The following is an 18,863-nucleotide window of genomic DNA, read 5'->3' on the forward strand; positions in this document are numbered from 1 at the left end:
ACATTTTTTAAACTATTTTTCGTGCATTCATTTGTAGCATCAGTGTCCACGGCTGCACTTTCGCCACACTTTTTTTGAAAGACAGGCCATGACGAGTCTTAAATTTCTGGTACCATCCAACTGAACTTTTAAATTCTTCAATATCCATTCAATCCACAATGATTCAGCCTTAGCTTTTAAGATTACCATCTACAGGAATGTTTTTTGCATGCGTCATCATTAGCCGTTCCAAAAGTACCTTTTCAAGATCCAGATACTTCACTTTTCGTGCTCAAATGCTACCCGGTGCAGCAGATTTCTCTAAACTTTCAATCTTTTCCCAATCTTTCAGAATAGCGAACAAAGTAATCAGGAATGCCGAACTGTTTGGTGATGTCAGCCTTAGAATGCACACCGTTATCTACAGCTTGCAAATTCCTAATTTTATCTGTGATTGGCAAAGCTATCCACTTTCTTCGAGCAAATAACCAATAAACATATATTCTAACTAATGAAATTAACTTCTAGCCAATATTCATTTCATTACTGCACTGCAAGAAAAGAGTGTAGGAAACCTTAACAAATGATTTCTCAAGATCAGGCTGCAATTACTTCAATATATTTGAAGCATTCTGTCATTTTTAAATGCAAATATTGTAAAAAAAAGTAAAAATTCAGATTAAGAGGTATTTATGGTCGTTCCTTGAAAACAAAAGGCAATCCTTTTGTTTTCGATGTTGTTATAATGAATGTAAAATAGCATTAGGTTAATGAGAAATTGGCCGGAACCAACCACATAGGACATTATAATGTGTTGGGATATTAAAAAGAGGAGTCGCTATAAAGAGCTGTGACTGTAAATGCTTTTACAAATTTTAAATTAATTTGTTTAAACTTTTAAATGGCAATCATATTAATATAATAACCTGCCTGTTCAACATTAAAGTGAAATTAATATCAAAAATCAAATCAGAATTTTAAAAAGAATTCGTAAAAAAAAAAAAGAAAAAAAAAGTCATTACTTTCTTTTTCTTGATGCAATAATATCCTCTACATCTATTTAATGCATTACTTGATTCAATTATTTCATCAACTTCTGGATCCAAATTCCAGAAAATTTCTGCAAGGTTTCGTAAACTGAAATCAGAAAACGACACTAACAGATGCCACTCCCCTTTTTGGTTTTCAAGACTGTTTTGGTTCCACAAATAAACTGTACCTACAATTACAGTTTCCCCTCGATTTTGTGGACCCCAATTTCCTGGACAAAATTCTGGATAATCGAAATTCCACTATACAACCATTTTCCGGATGCCGACTGTGATTCACGGGACGTCCGCCAGTTAGTGCACACGGCGACAGTATTGTTTTTGTTGTACCTGGCCGTGAGCATGAGAACAGTGCACTTTGTATCAACATTTATCCATTGTTAGTATTATTTCAAATCATTTGTGACCATCAATGGCTTCAAAACAAACAAGTGTTAAAAGAAAGAATGTACATTTGAGTGTCGGTTAAAAGCTTGAGAGTGGTGCCTTGGTGGAAGTGTTTATGAGCAGTATGGAGTTAAAAAGCAAACTGTTTCTGATATTCGCAAGGCCAAAGGAAAGCTCCAAAGCTTTGCATTAAAGTATAATATTGAAGGTATGGGTTCTATGAGTGACAAAGCACATGAAAGTAAGCAAAGATAAAGATTTAGAAGAAGCTGTTTACAAATGGTATGTGCAGGAGCAATCATGTGGAGTGAATATTACTGGTGTTACCTTAAGCACTGCAGCTGAAAAACTGGCTAAACATATGGGCAATAACAATTTCAAAGCTAGTAATGGGTGGCTGTGGCGTTTTAGAAATTGCCATGGCATGTGTAACAGGAAGGAGCATGGTGAAGCTGGGTCTGCTGCAATACATTCAGTTGAGCCTTTCAGACTCCACCTCAATGAACTGGTAAAGAAGGAAGGCCTGCTCTTATCCCAGGTATATAATGGAGACAAGACTGGGTTATTCTGAGGATCCCTACCAAAAAATGTAATTGACTGGCTAGAGGAAAGTGGCGGAGATCCGGGCTACCAGATCCTGACAAGAAGAGATTGCTGATGAAGTAAGAGGGTTTACTTATGTTTAATATAGGTTTTATACAGTTGAATGTTTCGTTAAATATTCATTCGGAAAATTTGGACTCTTTAGAGTTTTTTTGGAAACTTTGGAGTTTTTCTGACAACCTTTCCCCCCCCATTAGTCCGTGAAATCGAGGATCATCTGTGCTTGGAAAACACTGATAAAAGATGGCAACATAACATTGTGAAATCACTTTGAATACTACACATACATAATCCTCAAAGAGTAAAACTCAACTGCAATTCATAATAAAGATCTAATAGCAAGATTATTTCTATTTACTTACCAAAAAGTGTAAACACTAGCAAAATGACAGCAATAATAACCATTATCACTAATACAGCAACTGACACTTCTCTTGCTGGGCACTTCAAATGACATCTACAAAAAAATGTACTTTATTTCATAAAATGAGTAGATATCATAATAATTATTGCAAAAATAAAGTTGCGCAATGAACGTTTAAAAAATATTTAAATAAGAACATTGTATTAATTAGCCTTTCCTCTTTAGCATCATTATTCATTTTTAATTATTGAACAGTATTTTCCACTTTATTATCCCTTTTCTTTAACTACATATTTTTCCTAGATATGATGACTAAAAATTAAATAAGAAAATACCATCATCCTATTGGTGGGCATAATTGAAATAAAGAAAACAACAGTGAAAGGATTCAATCTAATGTGGTCAAAACTAAAGATAAACTGCTGTTACAAAATACACAGCCGATAGTTCAATCAACAGCAATTATCTCTCCCCCCCCATATGTGTATATATGGGTGTATGTGGAGAGAGAAAGAGCAAGACACCCATCACACACTACATCATCCATACTCAGTGGCTGTACAGGTCATTGTGATAATACAAATCAGTCGTTCTGGACTATCATCCTTCCATGCTACCCTATTTCCTTCAGCATAGCCCTTGCCAGAATATACTCTTTTCTCTAATACGTGCTTGATACCATTGATCCCCTCTGTTGGTCTGCCTCTAGGCCTATTATCTTTCCTTTTTGGTTTGAAAGAAAATTTAAATAAAAATATTTGTGTAACTAACTAATCTCCTACCTTTTCTACATCAGTATTAGTAGTGGAAATGCTGCAAGAAAGCAAACTAAGTTTACACAGCATCAGTCAAAAAAAAAACAAAAAAACAATACCCATCTTATCTGTCCATACACTCGGATAATTTTTCTAATTCTTCATTAAATTTGTTCAAACTGCCCACCTTCATAACACTAGATGGAAGTGTGTTCCAACAATAATCACTCTCTGGCTGAAAACAAATTTGCACATTTCTACCCTACAACCATCCTTTTTTTAAATTTTTATCCCCTTATATGTCTTTCAAGTAAGAGTTAGGATGCTTTCTACTTTTACTCAATCCATTTAAGACACTTCAATCAGGTCTCCTTGCAGGTGCCTAGTTTCCAGATGCTGCAATTTGCAGAACTGAAGTCTTTCTTGATAAGGGTATCCTTTTCTGTCCATGACTAACATTTTAGCTCTTAACTGCACCCATTACAACAGCTCCATATCCTCCCAGACCTGTATGCAGTACTCAAGATGCAGCCTAACCATTACCTTTTACAACAGGACAATCATGTCCTTGTCCCTGCAGGTAAAATTCCTGTATATCATTGGTAGAAATTCATGAATCCAAGCAGGCTGTCTAAACTGCTCAGAGAACCTCTAGGTGCAGCAGCACTCCATTGTATGTACCACTCAATATATGCCCATAATACTTGAAGTTTGTTTTGCTGACCATGAAGGGATGTTAGTTACCAAGATTTTTTTCCCCTTATTTCCTCATCTGTGATATGGTTGTGCTATTACTTCCATCCTTTATTTTTCTTAAAACTTTCATTTCTGAAGATTCAAAATTTTTACCCAGCTCTCAGCTCAGCTGCACAAGTAGAATAGGATTCAAAAATGTGTTATGAACAGTTAATTTTGTATGTTGGCTAATTTCTCTTTTACTCCAAATGAATATGTTTAATTGCTTTCCTACACATCCTGTTTTACTTATTCCATTGCTTATTTCCATGTCTAATTTTACACCATCAGTAGATACACAAACTTACTAACTAGCTCTGATATTTTGGTTATTTAGTCTACACTCTAAATTTTCCTTTTCAACTTTCATAACTTTTGTTTTGAAATTGTTTTGTTTTGAGTAGCTAATTTTTGTGGAATATTGTATTTAACCATTTTCTAAATCACTCAGAGATCCTATTTAATAGCACAATATAATCTAATATAATAATGTACAAAGCTTTGCATCTCTTAAGCTAAATTCTTTTTGAAACTTACATTTTTTTTTTTTATTTATTAAATGGTCCACGAAAATTATAAAAAGAAGTGCATTCTAAATAATTCAGTTACACTTCTTTATTAAGAAACTCATCTTAAAAATCTACACAACTACATATCGATTAAGAAAGGATTAGAGTGATAATAAAAAAAGCACTTCTGTTAAAAATCTGAAGTTTTTCCTCTACCTTTCTAAATATAGTCTAACTTTTACTGTAATTATTTGATTTTTTGCTTGAAGAGTGGCACGGTAACAAGTGATGGCACTGTGTTTATAGTTTCAGATTACTTGTTTTTCTTCTGTCAGTTCAATAAACATCTACAGTTGTATTCTAGTTGTTTTTCAAAGATTTGTTATTTTCACAAAGACGCATAGTGTTACTTGTCTGGATGGCGTGGGGGTTTCCACAAACCCACCAAATGTAAGTATGAAGAAGCATGAACTCTGCTAAGCCAATCACAAGTGTTATGTAGGGTTTGTTTTTAGTTTAGCACCATTTTTGTGTTATATGACTCTCCTCTTAACAACCATTCAGCAGCAGCCACCAGGAGAGCTGATGGCTATTTCCCATCCCTGCTTCAAGGAAGCAGAGATGGGAAATAGCCAAGGATGAGAAAGAAGCCATCCATTCTACTGTTGTGAAGAACAACTGGCTCAACTGCCTGTGCTCATGCCTCAACAGAGTGTGCATACTAGCACTTGAGAAAGGAAAGGGAGGTTAAATAGCAAGGAGTTTTAAGATAAAAGAGGAAGATGTAGAAGGGATATTAGGAGAGATCTCCAGGTGAAAGTAGAGTGGGGAAGTCTATAGTGAAGGGAACCCTGAAGAAGGGATTAAGAAATTTACAAGTGGACTGGGGAAAAGATGGAAAGTGTAAAAGCATGTAGTCAGATGTTGGCTTATAGAAGGGCCATTGAGGAAAATATCCCACACCAATAACATAAAGAGGCCAGAAAGCTTCAGATCCATGCAAATATAAAGGGTACCCATGCACCAGCAGAGAAGTAAAGCTATCATAAGCAAGGAAGATCCTGCCTGAGTAAGAGAGACAACAAGAAGAAAAATCCTACTCTAGAGAGATGGTGGTGGGATAGCAAGAATCCCACAGAGGAGGCAGAGGTTCCAGAATTAGTAGTATCAAGCTTGATGATGGCAAATAAATCCCATGATGGAGAGTTTTATCATCAGCAGATCCAGATTCTATCAAGTACCCTACTTGGGTACTTGGTAGAAACAATCCAAGTTTGCACTGCACAAAGGTTTACACTTAAATCTCACCTGGATGAGACAAGTTTAACTGAGTCAGCAAGGAGATGAAATTTTTTCTGGTGGGAAGTGGAGAAGAAACAAAGGTAAGTTTCATTGTTGTTATTTGGTTTTTTTAGGAGCATTAGCAACTAAGACCATATTGCTCCGAGAATATGCGGTGGTCATTCCCTGACCTTTCCACATCCTCCGTATTTGATGGTGACAGGCTTGAACCCCGGGCTAATCAAGAAGCATGTGCTACGCACTGCTGCTCCTTCCCACCTGGCTACGGAGGCGTCGAAAAGTTTTATCTTGAAGAGCAGAAATCCTGCAATGGGGAAGGAAATATTAATAGCAAAAATTCTACACAGAAGGCACATAGACATCTAAGTTAGCAGAATAAGACAATTTGTATAGATAGCATAAAGAAAGGAAAATCAAGTTGAAGAGGTGACCCTGGAATGAGAACACATTGGGTAATTACTTGAAGCACAAGTGCCTGAAAAAAATGGGTAAGGAATGGTAAATATAGCAGCAGGCTGAGAAATTATGGCCTGGTTGTGGGACAGTTGGTGGAGGAATTGATGCCAAGATAAGGTATACTTGCTTGAAGAATAGAAGTAGCATACAGAAAGCTGTGAAAGCATATCTAGAATGGATTGGTGCATTTACACGCTAAATATGGGAACATGAAACCCAATATTCTCTCAAGATAGCCACTACATTTCATGAAGTAAGATATATACACTCAGTAACCACTGAATTGTGACCACCTATCTAATGTTGTTAAGAAAGGAGATAAATCAGAAATTGAAAATTATACACCAATTAGCTTGTTGTCCCACATCTACAAGTTGTTCACAAGGGTCATTACTAACAGATTAGAAAGAATATCTGATGAGAATAAACCAAAAGAGCAAGCTGGTTTTAGGACAGGATTCTCAACTATGGATCACCTCCATGTGATAACAGCTAATGGAGAAAGCAAATGAATGTAAAACACCATAATGCTTGGCATTTGTGGATTATGAAAAGGCATTTGACTCCATACAGCATAAGGCAATGTTTTGGGCACTGGAAAGACAAAGCATAGATACCTCACACATTATGATATTGAAGAAAATATATGAGAACGCTACCTCCTTTATTAGACTAGACAAACAGCAGTAAGTTTAAAATTGAGAAAGTAGTTCGATAAGGAGACACAATATCTCCAAAGTTGTTTACTGCTGCCCTTGAGAAAGCTTTCAGAAGATTGGACTGATCGCAGAAAGGAGTCAATGTGAATGGAGAGTATCTAAACCATTTATGATTTGCAGATGACATTTTGATTAAAAGCCATGATCCCAAAGAATTAGAGGAAAATCTTAATCAGTTTGGCAGAGTTGGTATGGATTTCGGACTAAAGCTGGATATGGCTAAAACAGAAGTAATGATGAACAAATATGCCACAGAAAGGGATATAATCATTGAAGGAGCAGTGATTGAAAAGGTGGATTCATATATAGGTAGTTTCCGACTTTACAAGTTAATTTGTTCCTAGCATGCGCTCGTAAAGAGAAAACTCGTCAAGTGGGAATTTATTTCCCGTAGACAAAGTTAAAAATTGGGGTTACGTTTTCTCAACAATGAAATTAGTTAGCTAATTAGTTTATGTTTAAACTATGATTGATTTATCCAAAGAAATGAAAACGTAGCCGGTAAAATCAAGCAAATTATAATAATAAATAAATTATTTATGACTTACAAATGTTAAAGAATGTTTATTCTTCATCATCATCCACTAAATGCACACTGGCTCGGCACTCGTTGGTTTGTTGCACAAGGAGCAGTCTTCTTCAGAAATGCTTCATAAGGGGTTTGTTTCCAAGATAATCTTCTCTTTTTTTTTTTATAAATTTCAATAGCATGCATAAGCATTTTTTAACGGAAAGCACAAATTACAACTAACACAATTTGTGTGGATTAACAAGTTTACGAAGTTTAAAAAAAGGAATAAAGAAAAGATTCTGAAAATTTATTTGTTTTTTATATGATTGAAGATTTCAGTAAAGGGGAAACGCATTTCACCATAATAATGTAAACCACCAAACAATTCCAGCTATCATATTTTCGCAAATGCAATAACATGGAGTTTACTACCCATTTATACCTGCTTGCAGTAACAGAAAAGCCCAATAAACCGGAAAGTGTAAGCTGTTTTTATTGTTTTATGGTTATGATCTCCAGAAATGTGCTTTAGTAAAATTTCACAAAGCTGTTAAAAATTGGTTCTTATAACAGAACATATGATAACGATGAAAGAGTAGTGCATTTTAATGATTTCAATTGGTAACTAATACAATTTACACTATAAAAACGACCTTTTAGAGAGTTATATAGCAAAAATTTCAACTTCTAAGGTCATGGAACGAATTACCAAAAAAAAAAAAAAAAAAAAAGAAGAAAAATGTGTTATTAGGTTCACATTACAATAGTTTCACGATATGATGTCTCTGGAACAGATTAAAATCGTAAAGTGGGGTACACTGTACTGTATAGCTATGCGCATGGATCAAAATCTGATATTTATGAATGTTTAACATTCATTTTTTCAATTAATGTTCATATTTTTGATTTTTTGTTGATACTTGATTTAAAAAAACAAAAAAAAAAACAACAACAAAAAAAAAAAAAAAAACAACAACAACAAAAAAAAAAAAAAAAAAAACAACAAAAAAAACTCTTAAACCCAAGAACTCACAGTCAGAACTGCCTGTACTTATCTGGGACAAGTCATCAGCTGTAATAATGATAAATAGCTGGAAGTCAGGAGAAGGATAAATTTCGGATGGATAGCATTCAGGAAATGTAATCACATACTGAGGAGCAATATCCCAATTTGTCTGAAATATAAAATACTGAACCAATGTATACGCCCCACTATGAGTTATGTTGTTATTGTTAATTGGTTTTTTTTTAGGATCATTAGCAACTAAGGCCATATTGCTCCAGTGGAATGTGCGGTGGTCATTCCCTGACCTTTCCGCATCCTCCGTATTTGGTGGTCACGTGCTCGACTATGAGTTATGGAAGTGAAACTTGGGCAATCACCAAAAGAATGGAAGAGTAGGTGAAAAATATACAGCGACGAATGGAAAGAATTATATAAGGAATCAAACTGTTAGATAAGAAGAGAAACACACAGATTAGGCAGAAACCACAGATAAAGGACATTCTTATCAAAACTAAAGAACTGAAATGTACTTGGGCAGGACACATAGCTCAAAGACATGATGACAGATGGACTAAGAAAATAAAAACTGTAGAGAGAAATAGAGTGGGCAAGAAAATCAGAGTGTCACATAATGGTGGATTTTAATTTCCCAGATATTTACTGAAATTTGTGGTTTGGTCACTCACACGCTAGCAACGCTTTTGTGGATTTATTGGATGATTGTTTTCTACAGCAGCAGGTTCGGGAAGCAACTAGAGGGAGTAATACTCTTGATCTGATTATCAGAATCTGAATCTGCAGATAAAGGAACCACTAGGTGGCAGTGATCACAGTGTGCTGAAGTGTGATTTACTCGAAGAGGTAACTACCATCGGGGGTAAAGGGAAGGGTTTTTGCTTTCGTAAAGGTGACTACGGTGGTCTGAGACAGTATTTAAATTCTATACGGTGGGCCCAACTGATGATGTTACCAGCAGCAAATTCAAAATGGGAAGCATTCAAAGAATTAATCTTGGAAGCTACTAGGCTTTTCATACCAGCTAAGAAATATTGTTCAAGGTTTAAGCCTAAATGGATGTCAGATGAACTAATGAGACATGTGGCAAAGAAGAAAAATGCACGGGATACATATAAATTAAGAGATGACACATAAGCTTATGACAGATATAAGCTAGTCTGTAACTAAGTCACAAAGGAGGTTTGTCAGGCAAAGGGCAATTACAAGAAATCTTTTGCAAAGGATGCAAAGAAAAACAGCAAAGAGTTCTTTACTTAAGTAAATTCCAGAAGAAAGGGGATGAATCAGATTGGTCTACTCAATATCGATGGATAATAATATGAATAATAATAACATTATTATTATTAGCCATATGGTGCAAGGAAGCCCGAGGCTTACGCTGCACCAGCCAAAAGAAATTCCAAGTCACCCTGAGAGAGAGAGAGAGAGAGAGAGAAGTAGAAAAGAATCGCCAAGAAAGAGAAGAATGATGATATCCAGCTCAGGACCCTGGGTGATCCAAGTCCATACTCACCAGATGTGATCCTCTGGGGGATCCTGCTCAGGTAGCTAACAAACTAAATGAGTATTTTGCATCTACATTCACACATGAGGAGTTATTCAGGGGGAGGAATGCCAGAGATGAAGTAAACTCTGGCAGTGAGTTAGACGATTTTTTAATAACTGAGAACAAAGTGGAGAAGAAATTGTTGAAGATAAACATAAGAAAGGCACCTGGAGTGGATGAGATCTATTCAGTTATAATAAAGGAGGCAGCAAAGGAAGTAAGCAAACCCTTAGCCATAATTACGAGCTTCTTTGGACTCAGGGGATGTACCCATGGACTGGAGATGCGCAAATGTGACCCAAATTCACAAAGGAGGATCAAAGGGCGACAAGTAATTACAGAACTGCAGGTTTAACTTCTGTTCCAGGGAAATTAATGGAGACACTTGTTAAAGAAGCACTGCAGGATCATCTAGACAACACTTCAGTTATAGCTCTGACACAGCATGGGTTTGTTAAGGGGAAATCTTGTCTGACCAATTTGATTGGATATTTTGATGTGGGGTGCCTCCGTTGCCAGGTGGGCAGGAGCAGCAGTGCGTAGCACACGCTTCTTGATTAGATCAGGGTTCCAGCCTGTGACTACCAAATACGGAGGATGCGGAAGAGTCAGGGAATGACCACCACATATCCTCGGAGCAATATGGTCTTAGTTGCTAATGCTCCTAAAAAGCAAATAAAAAACAACTATGATGTGGTTACAAAGGAACTGGATTCAAAGAATAATTTTGATGTCATATATTAGATCTTAGAAAGACTTTTGATACTATTGCACATGGACTGCTGAACAAATTGGAGCAGTGTGGCATTGGAGACAAATTGTTGCCATGAATAATGGCTGAGTGGGAGAAGACAGAGTGGTAATCAATGGACACTGTCTTTGTGGACTAATGTTATTGGTGGAATCCCCCAGGGGTTCATTGTTGTTTTCTGTATTATGAATGATTTTGATGATGGTATTCAGGCTTAACGTACAAGTTTGCAGACGATACAAAGGCCGGCAGGGTTGTTAATGACACTAATGACAGTATGCTGCTGCAACAGAATCTAGAAAAGTTGAGCAGATGGGCTGAGAATGAAAAGGACCTGGGGGTAATTGTGCAGGCTGATATGAAGTTTTCTGTGCATTGTTGAGGTCTGCAAGAGTAGCTCATGGTGTCTTGTCAATGATATACAGTAAACTCCCGCTATTCGCTGGGGGGTTACGTTCCTGAGAAATGTCGCGAATACCGAAAACGCGAATACTGAGTTATGACTCCCATAGTAATAAAGGGGTTCCGTTCCAAAGTATGTAATATATAAGAAAAACTAGTCTAAAATTTTGTCTATGTATATATTATACGTACCTTCGTAATATGACTATGTACAATGACAGTACATAGTGAAATGCAAGCATATGGCATCGAAATGAAAATAAAAAACAATTTAATAATAAATGTAATATTTATTAGAAATTTCCAACAAATCTTTCAAACCAGTGCCTTTGCTGGCTAAAAAACCTATCCCGCCAGTGCTATCACCAATTTCGCTAAAGTGTTGATAAAGGAGTTTTGCTTTTTCACGAATGATGAGTGAACTTAACGGAATTTTATTTTGAGTTCGGTCTTCTATCCACAGATTTAAAGCCTTTTCCATTTTTTCTAATTTAACATCACGGGTTATAGAGCAAATTTCTGAAGCAATTAGTGCGTTTTCACGGACACTACGGCGGATTTTTTCTTCCAATTTTCTTCCATGAAGAGCAGTGTCCATTGATTACCACAGAGTGGTAATCAATGGACACTGCTCTTCATGGACAAATGTTATTAGTGGAGTTCCCCAGGGTTCGGTACTGGGCCCATTGTTGTTTTGTGTATTCATCAACGATATTGATGAAGGTATATCAGGATTAATGTCCAAGTTTGCTGACGATAGTAAAGAGAGTATGCTACTCCAACTGGATCTAGACAAGTTGGGCAAACTGGCTGAGAAGTGAAAACCAAAGTTTAACTTTGACAAATGCAAAGTACTGCAAATGGGTAGCAATAACCCAAGAGAAAAGTACCAACTATGTGGTACTACACTCAGGAAAGTGAAAAAGACCTGGAGGTAATTGTGCAGTCAAACATGAAGTTTGCTAAGCAGTGCAGATGGGCTTCCAGGGCAAGTCACGGAGTTTTGTCAATGATATATAGGAATTTTGCTAGCAGGGACAGAGAGGTGATTATCCCATTGTACAAGGCAATGGTTAGGTCACACCTAGAGTACTATGTACAGGTCTGGATGCCTCATTTTAGGAAGGATGTAGAGTTGCTAGAACGAGTACAAAGAAGGGCAATAAGATTGGTGAGGGAAACAAAGGGGTGCTCTTACCAAGAAAGGCTTAAGTTCTGAAAAATTTCAGCGCCTGGAGAGTAGGCACCTGCGAGGTGATCTGACTGAGGTGTATAAGGCCTTGAATGGATTGAGCACACTGAATGCTGATGGGATTCTTCCTCTTGCTCAGATAAAGAACCTGAGGGAGTATAGTTCAAACTGAGGAAAGACAGTTATAGAATAGATGTGCAGAAATTTGCCTTTAGCCAGCAGGTGGTTGATTGGTGGAACAGACTTCCATCTTTTGTTGTGGAAGTTGATAGCCTAAATAAATTTAAGGCCGAGCTGGATAGACATTTGGAACAAATGGAGGAGTGAAATGGGAGGCTTTTTTTTTTTTTGGCTGATGCTGCATAAGCTTGCTTTCTTACATCATATGCCTCTACTAATGCTAAAACTATCACATCTTGACAACTTTAAAAAAAAGCCCACCATTGGTAACTTTTAAACTCAGTTCAGCTTCTTCAACCCCAAACTTAAAAATACATAAATTAGAATTAGAAAACAAGAATGGCACCAAATTTTTGAATCTAACCATTCCAAGACAAGCAGTTTTGTTGGGTATGTGTATTTTCTGGAACCTATTCACACAGGGCAGTATTAGCACTATAGCTCTCACCTTCCCTATATTTTTAAAATATCAGTATTATACAATGCCATTAAATACTGTTTTTCAACCCTAAACTAGGAGTTACAATACTTGAGCTGTATGTTTCAAGATAGCTGGGATATGATTCAATCTAGAGCTTGAATCATATCCCCCCACTCCCATTTAAAACACAATTAAATAACACAATCAAAAAAAACTTTCACTTCAGCATCCTGTCAAGCAAACCACTTCAAAATTAGAATGTAACAGGTTCTTTACCATATACCTCAGTACACTATCAGATAAAATTAGGGATTTTTTAGAAACACTAACATTAGTTTTTTTTTTTTTTTTTTTCATACTTTAAAATTAGTTCCTTTTCAAAAATCCAAGTAAAATTTCTCACAAAACAGAAGATTAGTAAAATAACTAATAAAACCATGCTACCCTCACCTAAGACCGACTAATTCAGCCACATTGTGAAAAAAATACCCATAAAAATTCCTTGAATCATTAACAGGATTTGAACTTGCCAAGAAGAATGTCCTGCTAAATATATAGTTCTACATCCATTAGATGTGATCAATCTGATATATTGAATAGATGTACCTATTATCACCATTATAAACAGCATTAACTTTATATTCATGTAGAGAACACGTGTGTGCTCAGAAATCAGTTAATCCTGCAATGTTATGGAAGTTATTAGCATTAGCATTAGTCCACCATAAAGGACGTTAGGCAGGCAAAGGCAGATTAGGAAATATCTTTGGTAAAGGACGCAAAGTGAAGGAAGGGAATGAATCAGATTGGTCTATTTAACATAGATGGTTCGACTCTTGATCCTACTCAAGTAGTTAATAAACTGAATGAGTATTTTGCATCTACATTCACATGAGGAGTTATTCAAGGAAAGGAATGCCAGAAGTTTATCGAACTCTAACAGGGAGCTAAGTGATTTTGTGACAATTGAGAGCAAAGTGGAGGAGAAATTGTTGAAGTTAAAACATAAAAAAGCCACCTGGGGTGGAAGGAATCTATCCAACTATACTGAAGGAGGCAGCAAGGGAAGTAAGCAAACCCTTACCCATAATTATGAGAGCATCCTTGGAGTCGGGGGAGGTCCCCATGGACTGCAGATGTGCAAATGTATCCCCAATTCACAAAGGGGGGTTCAAAGGGTGACAAAATAATTATAGACCTGTTTGTTTAACTTCTGTTCCAGGGAAAATAATGGAGTTACTGGTTAAAGAGGGGAGTGGGGGATACAGGATCACCTAGACAAGACAGCAGCAATAATTCAGACACAGCATGGGTTTGTTAAGGGGAAGTCTTGTCTGACCAGTTTCATTGGATACTATGATGAGGTCACAAAGGAACTGGATGCTAAAAATAATGTTGATATCATATACTTGGATTTCAGGAAACTTTTGATACTGTTGCACATGGAAGACTGCTGTGCAAATTGGAGCGGTATGGCATTAAGAGCAAGTTATTGCACTGGATAAAGCGAATGTTGAGTGGGAGATGGCAGAGAGTAGTAATAAATGAACACTGCTCTATGTGGACTAATGTTATTAGCGGAGTCCTCCAGGATTCAGTGCTGGGCCCATTGTTGTTTTGTGTATTTATCAATGATATTGATGAAGGTATATCAGGCTTAATGTCCAAATTTGCAAATGATACAAAGGTTGGCAGGGTTGTTAATGACACTAAAGACAGTATGCTACTGCAACGGGATCTAGAAAAGTCAGGCAGATGGGCTAAGAAGTGGCAACCGAAGTTTAACATTGACAAATGCAAAGTACAGGCTGGCCTCGATTAACACAACTAATTCGTCCCGCGAGCGCATTGCAGAAACACGTTAATCGAATATAATAATGAATAGGAAAAATTATAATTGGTCCTTGACCTTCTGGAATGTCCATAAAGAGTTTTAAAAATACCTCTTAAATAACTTTTTAACTGTATACAATGTAAAAGATAATGAAAATAATTATGGAATTAAATGTTTATTGCATAAAACAGTGGTTCCCAAACTGTGCGCAGCGGAATATTTTAAATTTTCGAGGGAAACACAGCGATACTCGACATCTATCGGATACCGCGCAAACTATTAGCTCGAGGTAGTTCACAGTTTCAACATTTCTTATTAAGTTGTTTGGACCTAACTACTTAATAAATGGAACTGTTAGGTATTTCTTTTGGTCTAGGTGCATCGTGAAAAAATTACCAGAAACTAAGGGTGCCGTGAACCGAGGAAGTTTGGGAACATTTGACATAAAATACACAATGAAGAAATGACTGTTGCGGAAATATTTGAACAGTGTTGACTTTCTCTTTTCATCAATCAATTTCCGATAGCCGACAACAATCTTCTCTGGACCCTGGTGAAATAAATATCGCAGAGGACCTCAAACCTTTTGTTTGAGGTTCTCTGCGATATGAAAGATTTCACCTAGTTCTTTTACCATTATCTCCTTCATGGTAACATTTTCATCTGGCTCATTTAAAAATTTGAATTTTTAAAAATTCGAATTTTTAAATTTTAATAAAGTCAATGCACACTTGCATTTAAAAATTTGAATTTTTAAATGCAAGTGTGCATTGACTTTATTAGCAGGAGACAAACAAGTAACATGTCTTCTTCCGATGGTCAATGGAACACACTGAGGAGGGCAGAAGGCAAACGTTTGTTTATTGCCCATCCAACGTGCTGTAAGCTTAACGCGCGATTCAAATCTTTTTCAACTATCGCATAAAAAAAAAAAAAAAAAAAGATTGCGTTAACTGGAAATTTGCATCGTGTAAAGTGGTATAATTTTTTCAAATAGCGATAACTGAAAACGCGTTAATCAAACTCACGTTATGCGAGGCCTGGCTGTACGGCATATGGGTAGCAGTAACCCAAGAGAAACACACCAACTCTGTGGTACTATACTCAAGGAGGTGGAAATGAAAGACTTTGGGGTAATTGTGCAGTCAGATATGAAGTTCTCTGAGCAGTGCAGATGAGCTGCCAGAGAAAGTCATGGAGTTTTGTCAATGGTATATAGGAATTTTTCTAGCAGAGAAAAGGAGGTGATTATCCCTTTGTATAAGGCAAAGGTCAGGCCACACCTTGAGTACTGTATACAGGTCTGGAGGCCTCATTTTAGGAAGGATGTAGAGTTGCTAGAATGAGTGCAGTGAAGGGCAACAAGTTTGGTCAGAGGAACAAAGGGGTGCACTTATGAAGAAAGGCTTAAATTCTGCAAGTTGCAGTATCTTATCTTGTGGCATTTGTCATATGCAATTTTAAGAGACTTACAAAAACATCTATTGATAATGTAACTGTAGGTAAAATTAGAATATTGACATACATTTAATAAGTTGAAAATTATATATATTTAATAATGTACTTGTACTGTTTAATTATCATGCATAGTCCTTATTTTTAACTCTAGTTAATGTGAAAAGATGTTTTAGCATTAGTAGAGGTATCATCATCATCATCATCAGCCATTTTCAATCCACTGCAGGATGAAGGCCTCTCCAGCAACTTTCCAGTTCCTTCTGTTTTGAGCACTGGCCATCCATTTACTACTCAAAAACTCATGAATTTCATCTATCCACCTCCGCCTTTGTCTTCCAGGTTTTCTTCTAGCTCCTCTTGGGTACCATTCTGTTATTTTCTTAGTCCATCTGTCATCATGTCTTCGAGCTATGTGTCCTGCCCAAGACCATTTTAGTTCTTTAGTTTTGATAAGAATGTCCTTTACTTGAGTTTGCTGCCTAATCCATGTGTTTCTCTTCTTATCTAACAGTCTGATTCCCAATATAACTCGTTCCATTCTTCGCTGTGTAGTTCTTAGCTTCTCTTCCATTCTTTTGGTGAGTACCCAAGTTTCACTTCCATAAGTCATGGTGGGGAGTATACATTGATTCATTATTTTACGTTTCAGACAAACTGGGATATTGCTCTTCAGTATGTGACTATATTTCCTGAATGCTATCCATCCAAAATTTATTCTTCTCTTGACTTCCAGCCATTTATCATTATTACAGTTAATAACTTGTCCCAGATAAGTATATGACTCCACCTTTTCAATTACTGCTCCTTCAATCATTATTTCCCTTTCCGTGGCATACTTGTTCATCATTACTTTTGTTTTAGCCATATTCATCTTTAGTCCAAAATCCTTACTAACTGTGCATAACTGATTAAGATTTTCCTCTAATTCTTTGGGATCGTGGCTTATGACCACAATGTCATCTGCAAATCGTAAATGGTTTAGGTACTCTCCGTTCACATTGACTCCTTTCTGCGACCAGTCTAATCTTCTGAAAGCTTCCTCAAGGGCAGCAGTAAACAGCTTCGGAGATATTGTGTCTCCTTGTCGAACTCCTTTCTCGATTTTAAATTTGCTACTGTCTTTGTCTAGTCTAATAAAGGAGGTAGCACTCTCATATATTTTCTTCAAAATCATAATATATGGAGTATCTATGCCTTGTCTTTCCAGTGCCCGAAACATTGCCTTATGCTGTATGGAGTCAAATGCCTTTTCATAATCCACAAATGCCAGGCATAATGGTGTTTTATATTCATTCGCTTTCTCCATTAGCTGTGATATTACGTGAAGGTGATCCATAGTTGAGAATCCTGTCCTAAAGCCAGCTTGCTCTTTTGGTTGATTCTCATCAAGTATTCTTTCTAATCTGTTAGTAATGACCCTTGTGAACAACTTGTAGATATGGGATAACAAGCTAATTGGTCTATAATTTCCAATTTCTGATTTATCTCCTTTCTTATGCAGCAAAACTATGATTGCATTATTCCACTGCTTAGGCATCACACCTTTTCTAATGCACTTTGTGAAGAGCCTTGCCAGTTTTTGTGTTATGTCTCTTCCTCCCAATTTTAACAACTCTACAGTAACTTCATCTTCCCCCGGGGCTTTCCGATTCTTCATTTTCTTCAATGCATGTTCTACCTCATCAGGAAGAATATCGGGTATGTCGTATGTGTTGCTACTTTGCAATCCATGTTCCCCACTGCTGGTATCATTCCCTCGCTCCTTGTATAATTCTCTATAGTAGTCTTCTGCTATTTGAATTATGCCTTCTCTGCTGTTTATAAGTACACCATCGCTATTCTTCAGTTTCAGTATCATTTGTCTTTCTGTATTACTGCTCATGGCTGCTGATTTAAATCCTTTGTTTTCCCTTAATGCTTGTTCTACTTTTCTTGTGTTAAATCTTCTTATGTCCTCTCTGAGTCTCTTTCTAATGGCTTTGCATAACTCAGTATACTCAATTTTCTCCCTGTCAGTGTTTTTCTTGCTCTTCATTTGTCGTCTTTGGTTCATCATGACAAGTGTTTCTTGACTAATTTTTTCTTCTTTGGATTTCTGTTTCCCTATAGGTTTCTTGGGCTTTATCACTTTCAGAAAGTTGTAATATTCCTCGTCGATATCTTGGTCCTGAGCAGTCTGCAGAAGCTCAAACTTGTTCTTAAGTTCCAGTACATACTGCTTTTTCTCCTCCTCTGTTATTTCAAAGACCTTTGTATTATTTACTCGAGTCAGTTTTTTCCTTTCCTTTCCTGCATCTATATCAAGTGTACATCTTACCATTCTGTGATCACTTCCAACATTTACCTTATTCAGGACGGTAACATCATTCACAATATATCTTCTGTTAGTGAGGATGAAGTCGATTTCATTAGTTGTTAATCCATTTGGACTCTTCCATGTCCACTTTCTGTTCGCCCTTTTCTTGAAAAAAGTGTTCATTACTGACAGTCCTTGAGATTCTGCAAATTCCACAAGTCTTTCACCTCTTTTATTTCTTTCACCAATTCCAAAATTTCCTATAGTTCCTCTTTCTGCGCTGTTTTGCCTTTTTCCAACCTTAGCATTGAAGTCCCCCATAATAATAGTGTAGTGGGTTTTCTGCTCATCTAGAAGACTCTCAATTTCAGTGTACATTTCTTCAACCTC

The 18,863-nt window shown here is 36.7% G+C and overlaps 1 protein-coding gene across 1 annotated transcript in view; it reads right to left on the bottom strand.

The window, feature by feature from the left end:
* The window catches only part of LOC150084182 (neprilysin-11-like), a 202,868-nt gene that overhangs the window by 168,420 nt on the left and 15,585 nt on the right, over positions 1 to 18,863 (bottom strand). The window contains exon 3 of the mRNA XM_090376147.1: positions 2,381 to 2,475. Coding sequence (XP_090232273.1) covers positions 2,381 to 2,475 — 95 coding nt within the window. The remainder of the gene's footprint in view (positions 1 to 2,380; positions 2,476 to 18,863) is intronic.

This window comes from Mastigoproctus giganteus, chromosome 6 (genome assembly GCF_048544385.1).
Source record: "Mastigoproctus giganteus isolate SK-2022 chromosome 6, ASM4854438v1, whole genome shotgun sequence".
NCBI classification, from domain to species: Eukaryota; Metazoa; Arthropoda; class Arachnida; order Uropygi; family Thelyphonidae; genus Mastigoproctus; species Mastigoproctus giganteus.